Here is a 20,975-nt window from a genome sequence, read left to right as displayed (position 1 = left end):
GGTGGGTGTGTGGGGGTATGTAGATTTACTTTCTAATCGTGTTCTATAACCTTGCTATGATTATTTTGAAAGAAAATAAACTATACCAAAAAATTGGGGAGTGTTTTCTATCTGTGAGAGGACCCTGAATCTACACAAAGGGGCACGTGCCCCTAGGAGGGTGTTAAGTTTGTCTCAAATTCTTGACCCGTTTTGAAGATTGACCCGATTCGACATATTTTGGTGGCAACCTGAATGAGAAATTTTTCTGAAATTTGTGATGGAAGCAGAGGGGTTGGGCTGATAGGCCCAAGCCAGGAGCCCATCACTGATCTTGTATGGGGGTGCGGGGGCGTAGCCCCCGTGGTATGGTTCGACTGGATCGACCGTGACCCGATGGGTCGACCCACAATTTTGGAGTATATATAATGTGCTGTTGCTTGTTGAGAAAGTCATTGTATTCTAGGGTTTTCACGCAGCTAGGGTTTCAAGGCGAGATTTTCCTCCTCGCTGCTTGAGTGTAAATCTCTTTTCTGCATAGTGAATCGTCTTCTTCTTCGCCCGAGGATGTAGCACACCACCCTGGTGTGTGAACCTCGTTAAATCTCTGTGTCGTACGGATTTATTGTCTCTTTATTATTCGTGTTTCTTGGTGTTTGATCTAACAGAGGACATGATGGGGTACGATGACCATTGCACACCCTCGTGTTTGTGATGCAGGGGCCTCTCACAGGCAGTAAATTTTATTTTTAAAAGAAAAAAAAAAGTTTCTAGTGAAAATAACTTCTCTTTAGGGATTTTGATTCCCCAATGACCAAGACAAGAGGTCTTCATATAAAACATTTATATATTTTCTTCTCCTAAGAGATTGATGAGAAATGATGAGGCTTAATTACCACGACCAAAAAAGCTTATTGTTTCATCAATGAATCTTCTACATTCCTCTTCCTTGACAACATCTGCTGCTATGACCATGACATGCTTCGCACCCATGCGCCTTGCCTTATCACTAATCCCCCAAAGTCGATTATCTCTTCTAGCGACTAACACAAGATTAGCTCTCCTCTTTGCATATTCATAGGCAATTTGCTGCAATCAATACTAACCATTATCATTAATGTCTAATCATGCACATTATAAGCAGGAGTAATGAATGTGTCAAAAGATGACTATTGGATCTGGTCAGACAAAGTTTTCCATTCGAGAGCTTCCCCTACGCCATAGACAAAGAAGAAATTATTGCCGAACCCCAACTCAAATTTAATGAGGTTGTGTCCGTGTGCCTAGTAGAATTTCCACCCCTTCATATAATGTAAGGGTGTCAAATCCTAGGCCAAACCAGTGAAACTGAACTGACTGAAAAAGCCCAAAATCCAATGAATCAATTCCTTGTTGGTTTGATTTCGGATTGAGGAATTGTGCAACCATTGGCTGAAAATTGGACTGCATCGAACATGGAAAACCAGGCTGAAACCGAACCCAAACCATATCAAAACCTCAATAAGCCGGTTCAATATTGGTATTGAAAAAAAAAAATTTAGAATGTTCTAATACCAAATCTGTACCGGTCGATACACTTATCTACAACCAGTACTAAGGTTAAGTTGGACTTAAAATGGATGGACCATCGCTGGTTGGACCAAAATAGTTTGGTCCGTCAGGGATTCAAGTATCAGAATCAGATAAGCCAATTGAATCCGGCCACTTATCAGGCCGGATTGGGATCCGCACCAATCCAATATTCAATAGCACAGTTTTAAATCCTTGCTAGGGTGTCAAGTCCTTAATGCCCATATTCCATGTGCTTGCGACTATTAATTTGAGACACCAAACCAGAAATGGGTCCAGACCGGTTTATCCTGATTCGGCCAGTCCAACCAGATATATAACAATAAGAAAAATTTCTAATTCCTTGTTGTCAACACTTAAAAAAGAACACAATTGAAGCCATCATAAGCGTTGGTCAATATTCCTCACTTTCCATTCAAATTTCTAATAAGAAAGGAAAAACTATAGGATATTTAAGACAATTAATTTTTCAAGAAATCCGTGTGAGTGATCTCAAGAAAATAAGAGTCGAATTTAAAACCACATGCTTTCTTAGGCGAAGGTCTCTTACCAACTCGACGACTTTAGGATTGAAAAGATTAACTCCATTTCAACTTAAATATCAACAAAATTACCTCTCCAACACTAGAAGAAGCGCCAGTGATGATGACAACTTTGTCTTCCATGTTTTCAGAGTAGAAGCTATGGTAAAGCCATTCACAAGCATTGACCAAACACAAAGTTGGCCATGCAGATGCTAGCATGACCAAGCTTGCAGGAGGAACCATTAAATTTAGTAGAGAATTTAGAAGATCCATCACTGGAAATGGAAAGCTTGTATGTAGGAGAACACAAAAAAGAGGAAGAATGGTAATGAGAAACTGAGAGAAGGAAGTATTTAGAGGGTGGGAGTGTCCTACTAAAGATGGAAGAGATTGAGAATGTCTGAGAGAGTATGGCATTTAGTGCTCAATGTTGAACACCAAGGAGGGTTCATGCATGGAAAGTTCAGGTACGTGTTAGTTGCATGTTGTCTTGGTGACGAATGTAGCACAGGACCCTTTTGGAAGTTTCTCCTTTCTCAGTCTTATTATGCCTAACCTGAATTGTTTTCAAATGAAGCACCAAGTGATAGAAACTTGTGGTTCCATGTGATAGGGCATATCATATCACATCCATCATGGATTAATATTTTAAGGGCCCTTACCAAAAAAATATTTTAAGGGCAATACAATGTTATCCGCTGGCATAGGTACATGTCAATGAAAATGTGCTAGTATTTTTAACATAAAGGCAGCATTGTCTTTTCACATTCACATCCGTCATGTTTGGGTATAGATGCGCATAGGGTTCTTTTATCGAAATTTTGAGGGAGAGGTATAGGTATGCTAATGGGTTACCTTGGCATCTTGCGTGTTAGCGAAATTTTAACCATAAAATTTGATCATCTTAAATAAAATTGTTGGATGGGAAAAAAAAAACTCAAACATTCAATCGACCATTGATACATCTTTTTTCTCTTCTCCTCCTTCTCTCTCCCCTGCCCCTTCAACTGAGATCTCTCTCTCTCTCTTCTGCTCCCCTCAGCCTCTTCGCCTCAATACCTACTGTCCTTTTGCTGCTTCACCCCCTCCCTCGTTGCCCACCACCAACAACGCTGAAGTACTACACTCTATCAAAGCTTTTTATTTCTCAAAAAAATAAACCCTAACCAGAGATGGACAATTGCAGCCTCAACAAAGGAAATAGAATTTGAATCTTGCAATTGGTGTGTCTCTCAAGCAGTCAACACACATATTCTTCCTTCAATTGATTTGCAGGGTAGTTCTTTGGCCATGGGGTTTTCTTTCGTTTTTTTTTTTTCTAAAGAAAGTGAAAGGAAACTCAAACTATTAAAGAAACAATCACATTTAAAAGAAGGGACTATGGCTTGTATTGATGAAGTCATGAATTGAAAAGTGGGGTTTGATTGAGATACCCAACGTCTTCATTTGGAAGACCATGATTAGCTTTCTCCATGTGGAACGAGGCCTCTGCAAGTACGAATGGCGGTGACTGGTTATGTCATAAAATTGGTTTTTGTTTTTCTTCGTTTCATTTTGTTATTCGATCAATGAAGTCATGAACTGAAAAGTGGGGTTTGATTGAGATACCAATCATCTTCATTTGGAAGACCATGATTAGCTTTCTCCGTGTGGAACGAGGCCTCTGCAAGTACAAATGGTGGTGACTGGCTATGTCATAAAATTTGTTTTTGTTTTTCTTCATTTCTTTTAGTTATTCGAACAATGTCATGAACTGAAAAGTTAGAGTTTGATTTTGTTGCTGCCGAAAATTCGGATGAGCTGATCCTGCACAAGCACAGACGACAGAGGCCCAGAGCTTTGTCCGGGGTTAGTCCTCCGACGCTCAAGTTAGGGGTTGGCCGCACAGTTTTTGTTATAGGAGTAATGGTGTGGGTAATGATGCTGACCTTTCCCTTTCTTCCGGACCTTCTTTTATAGCTCTTAGAGTTTAGGGTTTTCCCCTTCCTAGGAGGAGTCTTCCTTGAGTCTACCTCCTTTCCTTTTAGAGTCCTACTCCGATACGTCCTACCCCTTCGTGGGGGATATTCTCTTCACGCGGTTGATGTGATAGAGTCCTGGCAGACTCTATCAGGTGGGTGACACGTGTCCAAGTGGGTGACGCGTGTCCTTACCCTACTGGATAGTCAATTTGGCCGTATCAGGAGCCCCCTTACTCCCGTCAGGAGACTCTTCCTGTGGGAGTAACCAAATTTTTCATCTTTTCTCCTCCTTTTTTTTTTTTTTGTCCCTTCGGCCTTATTCCTTCTGCTTTAGCTTTATTCCTTCTGCTTCGGCTTTAGCTTTATTCCTTCTGCTTCGGCTTTAGTTCTGCTTGTAACCGAGAGCTTCAGTCATCCGATGTGAAGACCTTCGGTCAGTTCAGCTCGGCCGTGCCCTAGCCCCTATCCGAGGTGGGGGACCTTTGGTCAGGTCCGTTCGGCCTCGGCCTAAACTCCCAACCTAGGTAAGGACCTTCGGTCAGTTCGGCTCCGCCTTGCCTGAGCCCCGATGGAGGTAGGACCCTCGGTCAGTTAGGCTCGGCCTTGTCCGAGACCCCGACATGGTAAGGACCTTCGGTCAGGTCTGTTCAGCTTTTGCCTGAACTCCCAACCGAGACAAGGACCTTCGGTCAAGTCCATTCGGCCTTGGCCTAAACTCCCAACTGAGGCAAGGACCTTCGGTAAGGTCCATTCGGCCTTGCCCTGAACTCCCAACTGAGGCAAGGACCTTCGGTCAGGTCCATTCGGCCTTAGCCTGAACTCCCAACCGAGGTGATGACCTTCTGTTAGTTCGGCTCGACCTTGTCCGAGAACCGACCAGGGTAGGACCTATGGTCAATTCGACTAGGCCTTGTCCGAGACCCAGATCAAGGTATGGACCCTCGGTCAAGTTCGTTCGGCTTTGGTCGAACTCTGAATCGAGGTGAGGACCTTCGGTCAAGTCCGCTCGACTTTGGCCGAATTCCCAACTGAGGTGAGGACCTTCGGTCAGGTCTGTTCGGATTTGGTCGAACTCCCAACCAAGGTGAGGACCTTCGGTCAGGTCCGCTCGGCTTTGGCCGAATTCCCAACCAAGGTGAGGACCTTCGGTCAGGTCCGTTCGGCTTTGGCAGAACACCCAACCGAGGTGAGGACCTTCGGTCAGGTCCGTTCGGCCTTGGCCTGAACTCCTAACTAAGGCAAGGACCTTCGGTCAGTTCGGCTTGGCCTTGCCCGAGCCCTGACGAAGAGGGCCTTTGATCAGGTCCGCTCGGCTTTGGCTGAATTCCCAACCGAGGTGAGGACCTTCGGTCAGGTCCGTTCGGCTTTGGCCGAACTCCCAACCGAGGTGAGGACCTTTGGTCAGGTCCGTTCGGCTTTGGTCGAACTCCCAACTGAGGTGAGGACCTTCAGTCAGGTCCGTTCGGCCTTGGCCTGAACTCCCGACCGAGCCAAGGACCTTCGATCAATTCGGCTCGGCCTTGCCTGAGCCCCGACGGAGAGGACCTTCGGTCAGGTCTGCTCAGATTTGACTGAATTCCCAACCGAGGTGAGGACCTTCGGTCAGGTCCGTTCGGCTTTGGCCGAACTCCCAACTGAGGTGAGGACCTTTGGTCAGGTCCGTTCAGCCTTGGCCGAACTCCCAACTGAGGTGAGGACCTTCGGTCAGGTCTGTTCGGCCTTGGCCTGAACTCCCAACCGAGGCAAGGACCTTCGGTCAGTTCAGCTCGGCCTTGCCCGAGCCCTGACCGAGGTAGGACCTTCAGTCAGGTCCGTTCGGCTTTTGCCTGAACTCCCAACCGAGGCAAGGACCTTCGGTCAGGTCCGTTTGGCCTTGGCCTGAACTCCCAACCGAGGTGAGGACCTTCGATCAATTCAGCTCGGCCTTGTCCAAGACCTCGACCGAGATATGGACCCTCGGTCAAGTCTGTTCGGCTTTGGCTTGAACTCCCAACCGAGGCAAGGACCTTCGGTCAGGTCCATTCGGGTGCAAACCTCGAGGGTTCGTACTCGGTGATGTGGCAGTGCCATTAATGATCGGGTAGTCGTACCATTTTTCTTCCATCTATATAGTGTGGGGGTCCATTTGTGAGGCACTTTTCTTTTTCCCTCAGAGAGCCTTCCTTCGGTCTTATTGTTTCCTTCGGAGAGCATACCCTCGGTCTCGGCTTTCCTTTAGTTTAGCAGTACTCCGAAAGTAAGTTCCATGTCTTGTTCGTCGGGCTACAGTCCATCGTCCTCCGAGAGGACGAAGTCTAAACATAGGCGTCGGAGTCCAGGGGAGGTTCGAGGGATGTCCTCGGACTCCACCGATTTGCCCTCTTCCCACGACTCATCGTCTGCGGCCTCACCGTCTGGGTCCGAGGGTGGCTCAAACGGTGCAGGATTTAGGGAGAGGATGCTCGATTCCCGAGCCCAGACCCAAGAACCCCTAGAGGTGGAGGCTCTCCACATCGTATCCACAATGGATGAGCCGGAACTGGAGTAACTGAGGGCCTCCTTCGGCATCTCAGACGCTTTCGAGCTCCGGCTGCCCAGACCATCTGACCAAGCCAGCTATCGGAACTCTAAAGAGCTGTGCTTATACAAGGAGGCGTTCAAGGCTGGCCTTCGGCTTCCCCTCCATCCCTTCTTTGCCCGAGTGTTTCGGCACTACGGGATTTGTCTGACCCAGCTGACGCCGAACGGATGGCGGCAGGTGCTCAGCTTCGTCATCCTTTTCTCAAGGCACCAGAGGCCTCTCACCCTCCCTCTCTTCATCAACTGCTTCTTCCTTCAGGCATGTAAGGGGCTTTCGGGCTGGTACTACTTCTACCCTCGGAAGGACCTTAGGCTGCTGAGTGGTTACCCAACGTCGATCCACTGGTGGAAGGAGAAGTTCTTCTTCGTGAGTTCGTCCGAGGGGGTGCCCTTCAGCACCGTCTGGGATATCCCTGACCTTAGGGAGGTGAACTCCGCCCCTGCCCTTCTCGGGGCAGACGTGGAGTCATTGGCAATGGCGAGGCGGCAAGAAACCTGTCCTCTAGTAGAGGCCAACCGCCTTAAGTCCGACGCCATACTGTTCAGATTGGGGCTTAGCCCGGGTGAGTTAGGCTAGCCCCAGTTTATTTCCCTCGGGCATCGGTGCTTCGTACTGACTCCCTTCATTTCTTCATGCAGTGCAAATCTCCAAGGCCGAGGCTAGGGCTGCCGCAGTAGCAAGGCAAGCTCAAATCAGGGAGGCCAGGGCGCGGGATGCCCAACAGCAGCCGAGGCTGAAGAGGAAAGAAAAGAAGGGGCCCTCCTCTGAGACTCTGAAGAAGAGATCTAGGGGTGAGGTGCCGAGCACCGAGGCAGTCCAGGGCCTCACTGCTCCGGGGCCATGACATGCCTACCCGAGACCCCTCCCCCGTCGTGGACTTCAGAAGCCCGAGGGTGGGGAACGTGAGGGCCGAAGTTGGATTTGTCCCTCAGTGGTCGGTCAAGGAAGACGACACGTTGGCAGTCGGGCGTGTTGCTCGTGAGCTGGTGATGAAGGGCAGTCTTCCTCGAGATGCCGTCGAAGCTCAACGGTAAGGGATGACGGCTATGATAACCAACGCCTGCATCTTCATGGCCGAGGTAAGCTTCTATCCTCTAACCTTTGTTTTATTTTTCACCACAGCATTCTGACCTTCGGTGTCTCATGTAGGCCCAAAACTAGATGGGTCAGTAGGTGGCTCGGGCTGAAGTTATGGGCCGAGACCTTGAGGTTACCGAACGAGAGAAGGCAGTCTTGGAGAATGAGCGTTCGGTCCTCCTAGGGAAGGTGGAGCACCTGGAAATGGACCTCCTCCTCACGCGCCAGGAATGTGAACGGAAGCTGGCGGAGCTGAAGTCGCAGATGAAGACAAGGGTTCAGGAGGCTGAGGCCCGAGGGGCTGAGAAGTATAGATCCTCCGAGGACTTTTGGGAGGAAATTAAAGGTGCCATCGCCCCTAGGTTCACAATGGGCGCTACCGAGGTCTGAGACTGGGTCCTTGAGCATTACCCAGTGGTCTCTTTCGAGGACAGCGGGCTTATCTTCGAAGAGGAGGGTATTGAGGCGGCCCCATCAGCCACCGAGGTTGTCGATGCAGACGGCGGAGGCTGTAGCGAGGAGGGTGAGGTTCAGCTGCAACGCGAAGTCCCTCCGACTACCAATCACGATGGCTCGGATCAGGAGACCCACCATGTCGAGGAAGAGGGCGTGAACCCGACGGACGCCCCCTGAAGCCACCCCGGGTCTCGGCTCAGCTTGAGCTCTTTTTGTTTTTGATATGAGCCTTCGGGCTTCTTCCTGTAATCTCGGCCTTCGGGCCTTCTTATGTAATCTCGGCCTTCGGACCTTCTTTTATGTAATCTCGGCCTTCGGGACTTCTTTTATGTAATCTCGGCCTTCGGGCCTTATCAATGAATGTATTTCCTTTCGTATGCTTTTGCTTCCACTTTTTCGCGTTCTTTTGGGTAAGGTGATCTTTAGTCCATAGGTAGATGCAAGGAGGCCAAAACCCATTGTTGCCAGCCTTATGATCCGCAAGTCTACTTAAGCACGGCTTGGTCCCGCTCCCTCGGCTTATCCGAGAGGTTTCCCGAGTACGAGGGCTCTGGACTTGAGGGATCTTGAGCAAGTGTGGTTTTCACCAAGTGGTGTTCCCCCATCAGCTCCGACCGAAGGGTCTTTTAAACTCTGGTAATGATCCGAGATTTAGCCGAAGGCAAATCCCTCGACCGTCATCGCTCCCTACCGAATTGAGGACCTTCAGTCAAGTCCCCTCGGCCATTGGCTTGAGCCCCTGATCGTGGTGAGGACCTTCGGTCAGAACGGCTCGGCCTTTGCTTGAGCCCCCGATCGAGGTGAGGACCTTCGATTACTTCAGCTCGACTTTTGCCTGAGCCCTCGACCGAGGTGAGGACCTTCGATCAGCTCGGCTCGGCCTTTGCCTGAGCCCTCGACCAAGGTGAGGACCTTCGGTCACTTCGGCTCGGCCTTTGCCTGAACCCCTGACCGAGGTGAGGACCTTCGGTCATATCAGCTCGGCCTTTATCTGAGCCCCTGACCGAGGTGAAGACCTTCGGTCCCTTCGGCTCGGCCTTCGCCTGGGCCCCAAACCGAGGTGAAGACCTTCGATTGTATCCGTTCAGTAGAGTTAAGGTCACCAAACAGGAGAATTCCTCTCAATTGTCGTAAACCAGCTTTCGTATTTTCCATGAATAAGATCCTCCAGAGTTTAGGATGAGGAATTACAACTTAAAAGCGCATAGGAGCAAAAATTGCAAAAATTACAAAAAACAAGTGTGCTTGCTACTTCACTACTGGTAGAATTCTACTTCACTACTGATAGAATTTTCTTAAGTTCTGAGAGTTCCACGATCGGGGTACCCTTTCTCCCCCCGTAGTCTCTAGGTGATAGGACCCTGGTCGTATTACCCTCAAGACTCTGTAGGGACCTTCCCAATTTGGATCTAGCTTCCCTTAATGTCTCGGGTCTGATACTTCAGCCCTTTTGAGGACAAGGTCACCCATTCTGAACTCGTTCTTTCGAACTTTGGTGTTATAGTGCCTCGCAACCCTCTGTTGGTAAGCGGCCATCCTTTCCTGCGAAGTGTCTCTGATTTCGGCCAAGAGGTCCAAATTCGCTCGGAGCCCTCCATCGTTTTCCTCTTCATTGTAGTACTGAACCCGATGGGTAATGGCCCCTATCTCCACTGGAAGTACAACTTCAGTGCCGTATGTAAAAATGAAGCATGTTTCTCCAGTCGCCGATCTCTCAGTAGTGCTGTAAGCTCAGAGGATGTGGTGCAACTCGTCTGCCCATAGTCCTTTGGCGTCATCCAGTCTCTTCTTTATTCCTTAAAGTAGTGTACGGTTGGTTACCTCTGTCTGCCCGTTGGTCGGTGGATAACCGACAGAGGTTTTACTGTGGTCAATGCCGAGGGCATCACAAAACAAGCCGAAGGTCGGATTGACGAACTGAGTTCCATTGTCCGTTACCACAACCCAAGGGATTCCAAATCTATAGACTACCGCCCTTTGGAAGAAGTCCCTTACGTTCTTTTCGGTTATCGTCGTCAGTGCTTCGGCTTCTGTCCATTTCGTGAAGTAGTCTACCGCCACCACGACAAATTTCCTTTGTCTCGTGGCCAGGGGGAATGGGCCTAGGATGTCGATTCCCCACATGGAGAATGGTATTGGGCTTGATAGAGATGAGAGCTCGGTAGAGTGTAGCCTGGGAACGGGGGCGAACATCTGGCACTTGACGCACTTCTTGACTAATGATTCCGCATCCTTCCTCATTATCGGCCAGTACAGACCCTGCCTTAGCACTTTATGTGCCAAGGCCCGGGCTCCCAGGTGTTGGCCGCATATCCCTTCATGCACTTCTCGGAGTGTGTACTCGCCTTCGGCGGGGTCCAGACACTTGAGGTACGGCATGGTGAACCCTATTTTGTACAGTGTCTCGTCCTTCAGAAGGAAGTGTGCTGACCTCATTCGTACTTTCCTTGCCTCATCCCTATTCTCTGGGAGCTTTCCTTCCTTGAGGTATTCGGTTATGGCATCCATCCAGCTATGGCTGTGTTCGCCTACAGGTAATACCTCTCAGGGTTTTTCGGTACTTGGCTGTGGTAGCACTTCAAAATACACCGATCATCCGAGGTCAGTGAAGTCGGAGGTGGCCAATTGCGATAGTGCATTCGCACTAGCATTCTCTTCTCATGGCACCTACCTTATCTCAAAATCCTTAAAGGCCGTTATTCTTTCTCGCATTGTCTTCAAGTACCCAGCCATCCTTTGTTCTTTGGCTTCGTAGTCTCCATTCACCTATCGTACCACGAGTTGTGAGTCACTCTGCACCACCAGCTCCTGTACCATCAAAGCCCAAGCCAGATTAATTCTGGCTATTAACGCTTCGTATTCTGCTTCATTGTTGGAGGCATCGAAGTCGAACCGTAGGGCGTATTCTATCTTGAAACCCTCGGGGCTGACCAATATGATTCTCGCGCCGCTTCCTGCGCTGTTGGAAGCACCATCCACGTACAATGTCCAAGCCTTTTCTCCTCGGTCCTCGGCAAACTCCTAGGGATCATCAAGGAGTGTCGTCTCGGTGATGAAGTCTGCGAGGGCCTGTGCTTTAATTGCGGTTCTCGATTTGTACTGGATGTCAAATTCTCCCAACTCTATGACCCAGTTTACCAGGAGACCGGACATATCCGACCGCTGCAGTATCTTCTTCAGGGGCTGGTCTGTGAGCACACATACCGTATGTGATTGAAAATAGGGCCTCAGCTTTCTTGCCACTGTTACCAGGGCATACGCCACTTTCTCCGTCTTTTTGTATCTTGTTTCGGCATCTAGCAGGGTTCGACTGACGTAGTATATTGGCTGTTGTTGCCTCCCTTCTTCCTTCGTCAGTACTGCGCTTACCGCCACTGCTAATACAGCAAGGTACAGCTGCAAGGTATCCCCGGTGTTTGGCTTCGTCAGTAGTGGGGGTGCGGCCAGGTACTCCTTCAGTTGTTCAAAGGACTTTTCGCACTCCTCTGTCCATTCGAACTTTTTGGTCCCCTTCAGTGCTTTGAAGAAGGGCAGGCACCTGTTAGCCAACCTAGGCATGAATCGCTCGAGGGCGGCGACCTGACCTGTTAGCTCCTGGACTTGCTTCACATTCTGGGGTGATCTCATATCCCGAATGGCTTGTATTTTCACCGGGTTGGCTTCAATTCCTCTCTCCGAGACAATGAAGCCGAGGAGCTTTCCCGAGGCTACTCCGAATGCACACTTTACCGGGTTCAGCTTCATGCCGTACCGCCTCAGCACCTGGAATGCCTCTTCTAAGTCTTGAATGTGTCGTTCTACCTTCAGGATTTTTACGAGCATATCGTCCACGTACACTTCCATGGTCTTGCCGATCATCCCCTTGAATATTTTATTCACCAACCTTTGATAGGTGGCCCCTGCGTTTTTCAGCCCGAAGGGCATAACTTCATAGCAGTACAGTCCCCCCTCGGTCACAAAGGATGTTTTCGGGAGATCAACCTCTGACATCTTGATCTGGTTGTACCCCGAGTACGCATCCATGAAGGTCAGCGCCTCGTACCCTGCCGTGGCATCAATGAGGAGGTCTATCTTCGGCAGGGGGTATGCGTCCTTCGGGTAGGCCTTGTTCAGGTCTGTGAAGTCGATGCAGATCCTCCACTTTCCATTTGCCTTCGGGACCATCACCACGTTGGATATCCACTCCGGGTATTGGATCTCACGGATGAACTGGGCCTTCAGCAACTTCTCTACCTCTTCATCTATTTTCTACTGCCTTTTGGGGGCGAAAGTCCTCTTCTTCTGTTGCACCGGCTTCTTCGTCGGGTTCACATTCAGATGATGCTCTATTACCCCTCGGTCTATTCCAGGCATGTCTAAAGCCGACCAGGCGAAGACGTCAGAGTTGTTTCAAAGGAATGAGACGAGTTTTCTCGTTGTTGCCTTGGCATTGTAGCCCCGATCTGGAATTGCAGAGCGCTATCCCCCTCTTCGGCCTCAACCTGTACCAGATCTTCAGTTGGCTCCCCCCGTTGATAATTGACGTCATCGCACAGATCTTCTATTGGGAGTGCCTCGCCCGCCTTTTCTCTTCCCTACAAGGTAGTGGCGTAGCACCTCCGGGATGCCTCCTGATCACCTCGACATTCCCCGACCCCGTTCTTGGTTGGGAATTTCATCTTGAGATGGAGTGTGGAGATTATGGCCTTTAGTAGGTTCAAACCAACCCTCCCTAGTATGGCGTTGTACGCCGAGGTAATGCCTACTACTAGGAAGTTGATCATGATTGTTACTTGGCGATCTCCGATGCCGGCTCTTACTGGCAACTCAATCGATCCTTCCACTTTTACTGGGACGTCGGAGAATCCCTGCAACGGGTGTTCGACTTTCTTCAATTTTCCTTCGTCCAGGCCCATCTTCCGGAAAGCTTCCTGGAACAGGATATCAGCTGAACTGTCGTTATCCACTAGGATCCTCTTCACTCTGCAATCCGCTATGGTCATGGTGACTACCAGGGCATCGTCGTGCGGGGTGTGCACCCCTTCTAGGTCGTCGTCTGAGAAGGAAATAACCATCCCTGTCCTCGCCTTCTTGTTCGACTATTCAGCCACATGCACACTTCTCGCATAGGCCTTTGCTTTCCTGGCAGAGACTGAACTTTCTCCAGCGGCTAGGCCTCCACAAATGGTCGTTATAACTCTAGTTAGGCTCTTATTTTCATCTCGAAGGCGATGGTCAGCTTCCTCGGGTGTCTGGTCCCTTCGCCGTTCCTGATTGCCTCTGCGGGAAGGCCCCCTTCTTTCATAGCAGGCCCTGCCATCTCTCCGACAGTTATCCCTACGGTCATTACCATCTTGGGCATCCTTCTTTTCGCGGTCCATGAATCGGCCTAGATATCCTCTTCGGATCATTCCTTCTATCTCCCCCTTGAGGTGCCAACAGTCTTCGGTGTCATGGCCGTGGTCTATGTGGAAGTGGCAATATCTGTCCATATTGCGTCTCTCGAGGTGTCGTCCCATCTTCCCTGGCCACTTCATGGCCCTGACATCCGGGGAGTCATTTATCTACATCAGTACCTCCATTCGTCTCCGTTTCAGGGGTGCGTATTTTTTGAACTTCCTTGGTGGACTGGGTGCCCGACCGCGCTCAGACTTTTGTCTTTTGCCTTCTTCGGAGGGTTTGTCGTCGGCCCTAGAGGTCCTTTTCCTTCCTGTCTTCCTTTCAGCTTCTTTATCGGCTTGGAGGGTTTCTTCCATCTGGATGTACTTATCGCACCGAGCTCTCAGCTCGGCCAGGTTCCTCGGTGTATGCTTCGCCAGAGACCTTTTCAGCTCCTTATCCTTGACACCTCCCAGCAGGGCTGTGAACTCTTCTTTCGGGTCCAGACCTCTGATCGTGATCTTCTCTTGTTGGAAGCGCTTCATGTAGTTCCGCAGTGATTCTCCTTCATGTAGCTTGACGTTGGTCAAGTTCAACGTAGTCTTCTGAAGGGGTTGGCTACTAGAGAATCCCTTCACGAAGAAGTAGCTTAGATCGCTGAAGTTGTGGATCGACTTCGTCGGTAGACGGTTGTACCATAGCCTTGCCGCTCCTCTGAACGTCAATGGTAGGGCGCAACACATGATGTTTTTCGAGACTCGATGGAACTGCATGGCCACCTTGAAGCCTTCCAGATGATCGACGGGGTCCCCAGACCCGTCGTAGGTGTCGTACTTTGGCAGGCGAAAGCCGATCGGGAGCAGGTCCCTCATGACCTCATCAGCTAAAGCCGTGTCATTAGTGAGGTCTAGCTCGTGAGCTCCCGTCTGATTTTCTGCCACCTTCTTGATCTCATCTTTCAGGTCCAGGATCATCTGCTTCAACCTCGAGTCCTCGTGTCTTTGTTCGTCTCCTTGTTGTGGTTCCTTATGTCGGTCTCCGGCGGCACGTTATGTCCTTCCCCTGGGTGCGGGACTTCCCCTGTTGCTCGGTTTCGAGGATTATGATCGGACCTTATTAATCCTGTACTGCTCCTGTCCTCGTCTCGAGCCCTCATGGGCTAGATGCGAGGGCCTTGTGGTGCTCCGCCGGTCTTCTGAGAGACAGCTTTGGAGATCTCCTTCATTGCCTCGGCCATTCAGTTATATTTGTCCTGGAGGGCTTTGAAATACTCCCTTGTCACATATTCCTGCACTCCAGGAGGGGGGGAGGATCACTATCTCCGTGCACCGAATATCCGGCCGAATGCTGGTACCTCATGGAACCTTCTCGACCATCGTTCAGCCTTTCTCGTCCATTTTTTGTCAAGGGAGGGAGCCCTCCTGAAGGTTCCTCCTCTCCCAGGTTCATGTTCGATGCTGCTCTCGTCTTGTTACGATTATAGGTTCTCCCCACCATTACTGTCGTTCCCACGGACGGTACCAATCTGTTGCTGTCGAAAATCCGTATGAGCTAATCCTGCACAAGCACAAACAACAGAGGCCCAGAGCTTTGTCCGGGGTTAGTCCTCCGACGCTCAAGTTAGGGGTCTGCCGCACAGTTTTGTTATAGGAGTAATGGTGTGGGTAGTGATGCTTACCTTTCCCTTTCTTCTGGGCCTTCTTATATAGCTCTTAGGGTTTAGGGTTTTCCCCTTCCTAGGAGGAGTCTTCCTTGAGTCTACCTCCTTTCCTTTTAGAGTCCTACTCCGATACGTCCTACCCCTTCGTAGGGGATATTCTCTTCACGCGGTTGACGTGGTAGAGTCCTGGTAGACTCTATCAGGTGGGTGACACGTGTCCAAGTGGGCGACGCATGTCCTTACCCTACTGGACAGTCAATTTGGCCATATCAGATTTATTGAACACGATGGATGATGTTCTTTGTTTACTCTTCAATTTCGAACTTTTATCTAAGCCTTTCCTGTCCCCATTGTTGATACAGGCTTTTATCTTCTTTCCCTAATTTTGAATGATTCAACCATGGATAAATGGAACCCAAGGAAGAAAAAGGAAATAGTGGGGGCTAGAAATGAAGATTGACCGAATTTGTGGAAGGGAGTGGGAGCCGGAGAACTTTTTTTTTTTTGTTGTTGAAAGTGTGAGACGAAGCTAGAGAGGGAGAGGGAGAGGGAGAAGAAGAGGAACTATAGAGCGGCAATGGTGGGAAGTTTATGTAAGACAACGGGTACAAATGAATGAGATTGTTTATATTTCATTTAACGGTCAGCAAACGCTAGCATACCTTATTCCTAGGTAACCTGCTAGCATGCCCACCATTTTCCCCAATTTTAATTATAGGGATTGAATTATTTATGTGGGAGCATAACGAACACTAGTGCTCCATGAGTCTATCTCTCTTCTCCCACAACTATGTGTAGCTCCTTCCAAGTCATTGACATTCGTCATCTGTTGAATAATCGTATGTTGTGATTGCCAACTTCTTTATTGCTCTTCAAATACTGTTTGCTTGATACATACAATCGATTTTGTTTTTCTGTATATACCAAGTTAGATGGAAACCAAACCAATTAGGTGTTTGGTTTGCAAAAATCATAGTAGAATTGTAATTATGGGGGAATTAGGGTTTTGGGTTCCCTACATATTGTCTATGTGGGAAAACCTAAAAATAAGTAAAAGAGAGATCACTCTATGAGGTGGAGACTAGTGTAGAGGGGTTTTTCAAGTTTAGAGGAAAATCTCTAATTCTCTCGGGTGGATGTAGGCAATCATGCCAAACTATGTTAAATTCCTCATATTCTGTGATTGTTTGCTTGATTTCTTCCTCTTGATTGTGTTCGTCCCCAAAGTGGAGAGGCATGTCCGAAGTGTTAAGTGAATTTTTTTGTAAAAAGTTTATTGGCAACAATGCAACTGTGGAATGCTGGATAGTTAAAAAGCATCATGTAGATAAACCCGTATTACGAAGATGAGGATGTTTAAATGGATGTATGACAAACCTAAGAATGATGAAGTAATGAATGATCGAATAGAGCTGATTTTGGGAGTAGCTTTGATACATAATAAACTACAAGAAAGTCTTTTAAAATGGAATGATTATGTTCGACTGAGGCCTTTGGATATTCCAATATAAAAGAATGATTTGATGAACTACAATCTCGAGGTTAAGTAAGCTATAGTTGGCCTAACCCAACCTCATGGCTATATCTGCATCTAAGGATCACTCGACAGGCATTGGATTGCATATTTTAATCATAACAACAACAATTACCCTTTTCTACTATTTAGTTATAAGTGTACTAGCATGAAAGGATATATAATAGATCTTCATCTCTCCCAGAGAAAAGCTAGAATTAGATTCAAGTTTTCTCTATCCAACCAAAGAAAAACAGAATTCAAGTTTTCTCCTCTCCCCAAGAAAGGCCAGAAATAGAATTCTAATTTCTCCCCAGAATCTACTACAGGTGAGACTTGGGACTGGAACTGAATACAAATGAATCGGTCCCACTTCCCACCTCCCACCTCCCACCTCCCACCTCACAGAACGAGCTGGCACGTTGCGGGATTGGGGCTGAGCCAACCCGTCCGTGCGGTAGTTGGCAAAATCTTGTCTGGTCCATGTTCGCTTCAGTCAGTAGAGAAGGGAAAGCTGTGCCTCTCTCTCTCCCTCTATCTCTCTCTAACAGAGTAACAGTCTCCTTCCTTCCCTCGCTCCTCTCTTTGAAGGAAATTAGAAACAAACAGTTAAGTGAGAGAGAGAGAAAGGGAGAGAGAGAGAGACCATTTTACCGACTTTCTTCTAACCAACCAATCAGTCTAATCCCAAAGTCCCTCGGCCACTCGCATTTCTAGGGTTTTCAAGATCCGAAAACCACTCTCTGTGTGTCCGTGACAGCCCACATTTCAAAGAAAAAAGAACAAAATAAATTAAAAGCAAAATTAAAATTAAAATCCAGAACAGTGATGGAATTATTTTTTTCCGATTTTCTATGATTTGTTTTTCATTATTTCTGTTATCTCTCTCTCTCTCTCTCTCTCTCTCTCTCTCTCTCCATTTGATATTTCAGAAAATAGAATATAGCTTCTTTAATGGCTTTAACCTTTATTTTTGGTTGAAGGCTTTAACCAATTGAGAACACCAAAGAATCAAAGATCCCTAACCCCGACAAGCCGTTGAAAGTCCGTCTCGGTCAGAATTTCCTGCTTCAAAGTTTGGATTTTGATTTGTTTCATTTCCTTAACTCTGGATTCTGTACTGGGTCGTGACGATCTTCGGTTGGATTTTTTTGTAAACTTATTCATTTTTCCTCCTTTTTCTTCTCTCAGTTTCTTAAATCTGATTTTTTTTTTTTTGATTTATTTAAGTGGATTTTAATCGAATTCGTCTGAATTGGGATCGATTTCTCCCTCCTTCCCCCCCCCCCTCTCTGTGTGTGTTCGCTTCGCCTCCTTCCTCCTTAGGATATTGATTTCTCTTCCATTTTTCAATTTTTAATTTTCTCAAGAATTCAGGTTTGGGTTTTGGAGAGAGAATTGATTCTTCTTGGTGGTTTCGGAGGAACAGGGTTGGGCTTGTTCTTTGTTGAGGTGGGGTTAGGGGTTTGGGTTCGGAAGAGGCAGAAAGCAGCTTTGTTGGATTTTCTATAATTTGAAATTGCCAGGTTTGGATGCTGGTAGGGAAATTCAGAGGTTCCAATGATCACCAAGAATGCTCAATGGTTAGCTAGGATCAAGGGTTTTGGATTCTGGATATTGTAAGAGCAAGGATAAGCTGATTGGGATTGTTTGATTTGGAAAAAGAATTGGGTTTTCAGGAGGCTAAGAATGCTTGTGAACCTCTGCCCTTTTTGCACCAGAGGTTACAGGCAATACTAAGAGATTTGGCAGGGAATTGCAGGAGCCCATCATTTACCTGTTTGACATGAGGAGGTAGTGAGTTGGGACCATGGGCTGCATTTGCTCAAAAGGGGCCGATGAACCTGAACCTGAACCTGCAGAGGTTCAGAGAGAGAAAGAATCGAACAAGTCTTCCAAACAGCTGGTTACACCCTCTAAGAGAGAGGAAGCTGTAGTGGAGACTAATGGTACTGGGTATGGAGCTCCTGGTCGAACGGTATCGCTTGTATCAAAGGTGCCGGTGCCACAGCAAGTGAAAGTGAACTCAAATTCCACTCCAGCGATTTCATCTGATGGAGGAGAAACTAAACCAGTGGTTGTCCAAACACCCCCAAAAGTCCGTCATCAAAGAAGGGTATCAATGGATATCGGTGCTGGCCCGTCCCAGCCACCAATGTCAAGAATAATTGATATGCCCAGTGCTGCATCAGGGGAACAAATTGTTGCAGGATGGCCATCTTGGCTTACAGCCGTGGCAGGAGACGCGATCAAAGGGTTGGCTCCTCGAAGGGCAGACTCGTTCGAGAAGTTGGACAAAGTGAGTTCTGTTTATCCTCGCAACACTTCTTAGCGTCATTCTTATTTTTTGTACACAGTTCACTTTTGATTCTGAGATTACTGTCTCATATGCAACTTTTAGTTGCCCATTATGAGTTCTAAAACTTGATGCAATGATCACTGAAATTCGAATATCCCACTTCAATATTTTCGCCCTTCTCTAAGTAGACCTTTCAATCTATAAGAATGATTTGCATTAATTTATAAGCCTGTCTACTGATGGTATTTTATTTTCTGCAAAATGATGTATATTCTTGGCGGAAATAACGGCTTGATGTTCACTCTGATATAGTGATATTCATTAAGAACAAAATGTTTATGATTAGTTTCAGGATGAGCATAATTTGAAGTCATTTATGTATGAATATCAAGGATAATTGCAAGAAGCTGTAGAGGTATAATCAGCAATGGATTGGTACTATTTCAGGTTTTTAATATTTTTGTCAGAACAAGAGGTCACTTAATTGATGCACATTCAATGGGAATATCCTCTAAAAAACATAAACTATGATCTACATTGTATCTTTCTAAACAATTCAAAGCAACGATCATTGTTTTAACATGGTTTTCATGTCCCTGTCTTGAAAACTTCTCTTCATCTTATTGGTACAGTGAAGAACTTTGATGTGTACATATTTTTCTTCTCATATTAATGCGTAGACATTTGTTTTGTTTATATGCAATAAATGCATCATTTTTTATTGGGAGCAAATATGAGAGAACCTCGCAATTCATCAGTCTTTGTCTAGTATGCCAAATTTTTAATTGAATAAATTGTAGTTAAATGTTTTCATTTCAAATTATGTAGAATTTTGAGCTCTAATATGTTGAACTATTTGCAAAAGTTCAACGGCTATTTACTCTACGAAGTTGCTGGTAAACAGCAGACTTTGTACAGTTTGAAATGGACTTTTTATAGTTCGGTTGGTGCTCCGAAAACCGTTGTCAATTACTTGGGAAATTTGGTTTGAGCAATTTAACTCAAAAAATGGAGTTTGGTCACTAAAGGTTTATGACTCAACTCAACTCAACTCAACCCATCCTTATACCAACTAATTGGAGTCAGCTATATGGATCCTTTTTCTTCAATCAACTCTATTTAAAATCATGCTTGTTACTAGTCTAAGTTATACATGCTTTTCCTTACCACTTGTCCTAGAGTCAACTTAGGCCTGCCCCATGCACTTTTAGCTCCTTCGTTTTGAATAAATAATCCCTCCTTACTAGAGCATTCAAAGGCCTCCGTTGTACAAGTCCATGCCACCTCAAACAAATTTCTCGCAACTTATCATGTATCAGAGCTACTCTTAAATTAGCTTTGATTTGTTCATTCTTTATTTTATATTTTTCAGTTTACCGCACATCCATTTCAACGTCATCATTTTAGCTACACGAAGTTTGTTTATATGTTGTCTTTTCACTACCCAACATTTAGCTTTGTAAAGAATAAGAAAGAGGAAGAAGACAAGAGATGGCTGCAACTTGGGAGTCACAACCATGAGGTTGGGACTGCCACCTTCATTCAATATATAGAATAACTATTACAAAGGCATAACCAGAATAGGAAACTAGAAAGCATAACCAAAACAGGAAACCCAATGACTAAGTAACCGTAGCATACTAAGATCCACTAGGGACCAAAATATCCCTAGGGAGGAATCGTGACCTGCACTAAACAGCAGCCATGATTCCTCTCCCTTTATTAGTATAGACTTCCAACACTCCCTCTTAAGCTGGAGCATAGATATCAATCATGCCCAACTTGTTACAAATGTAATAAACTCTACTCTCCCAAAGACTTAGTGAAAACATCTGCAAGTTGTTCCCCTGTGTGAACATGACCTGGAGAAATAACTCATTGTTATAGGTTCTCCCGAACAAAGTGACAATCTACCTCAATATGTTTTTATTCTCTCATGGAACTCTTGATTTGATACAATATTAATAGTAGCTTGGTTATCACACCGCAATTGCATGGAAGGAGTGTACATCAACAATT

The 20,975-nt window shown here is 46.8% G+C and overlaps 1 protein-coding gene and 1 pseudogene across 1 annotated transcript in view; one reads left to right on the top strand and one right to left on the bottom strand.

Moving 5' to 3' along the window:
• LOC122074787 (11-beta-hydroxysteroid dehydrogenase B-like) overlaps nt 1-2,394 on the bottom strand; it is a 5,585-nt gene extending 3,191 nt beyond the window's left edge. The window contains exons 1-2 of the mRNA XM_042639756.1: nt 2,163-2,394; nt 876-1,068 (exon numbers count right to left, since the gene is read on the bottom strand). Of these exons, the coding sequence (XP_042495690.1) occupies nt 876-1,068; nt 2,163-2,345 (376 nt within the window). The 5' untranslated portion in view covers nt 2,346-2,394. The remainder of the gene's footprint in view (nt 1-875; nt 1,069-2,162) is intronic.
• Nucleotides 2,395-17,191: 14,797 nt separating this feature from the next.
• Nucleotides 17,192-20,975, top strand: part of LOC122074784 — a 43,545-nt pseudogene continuing 39,761 nt past the window's right edge.

Source organism: Macadamia integrifolia, chromosome 3, assembly GCF_013358625.1.
Source record: "Macadamia integrifolia cultivar HAES 741 chromosome 3, SCU_Mint_v3, whole genome shotgun sequence".
NCBI lineage: Eukaryota > Viridiplantae > Streptophyta > Magnoliopsida > Proteales > Proteaceae > Macadamia > Macadamia integrifolia.
This window is presented reverse-complemented; position numbering and strand designations above follow the sequence as displayed.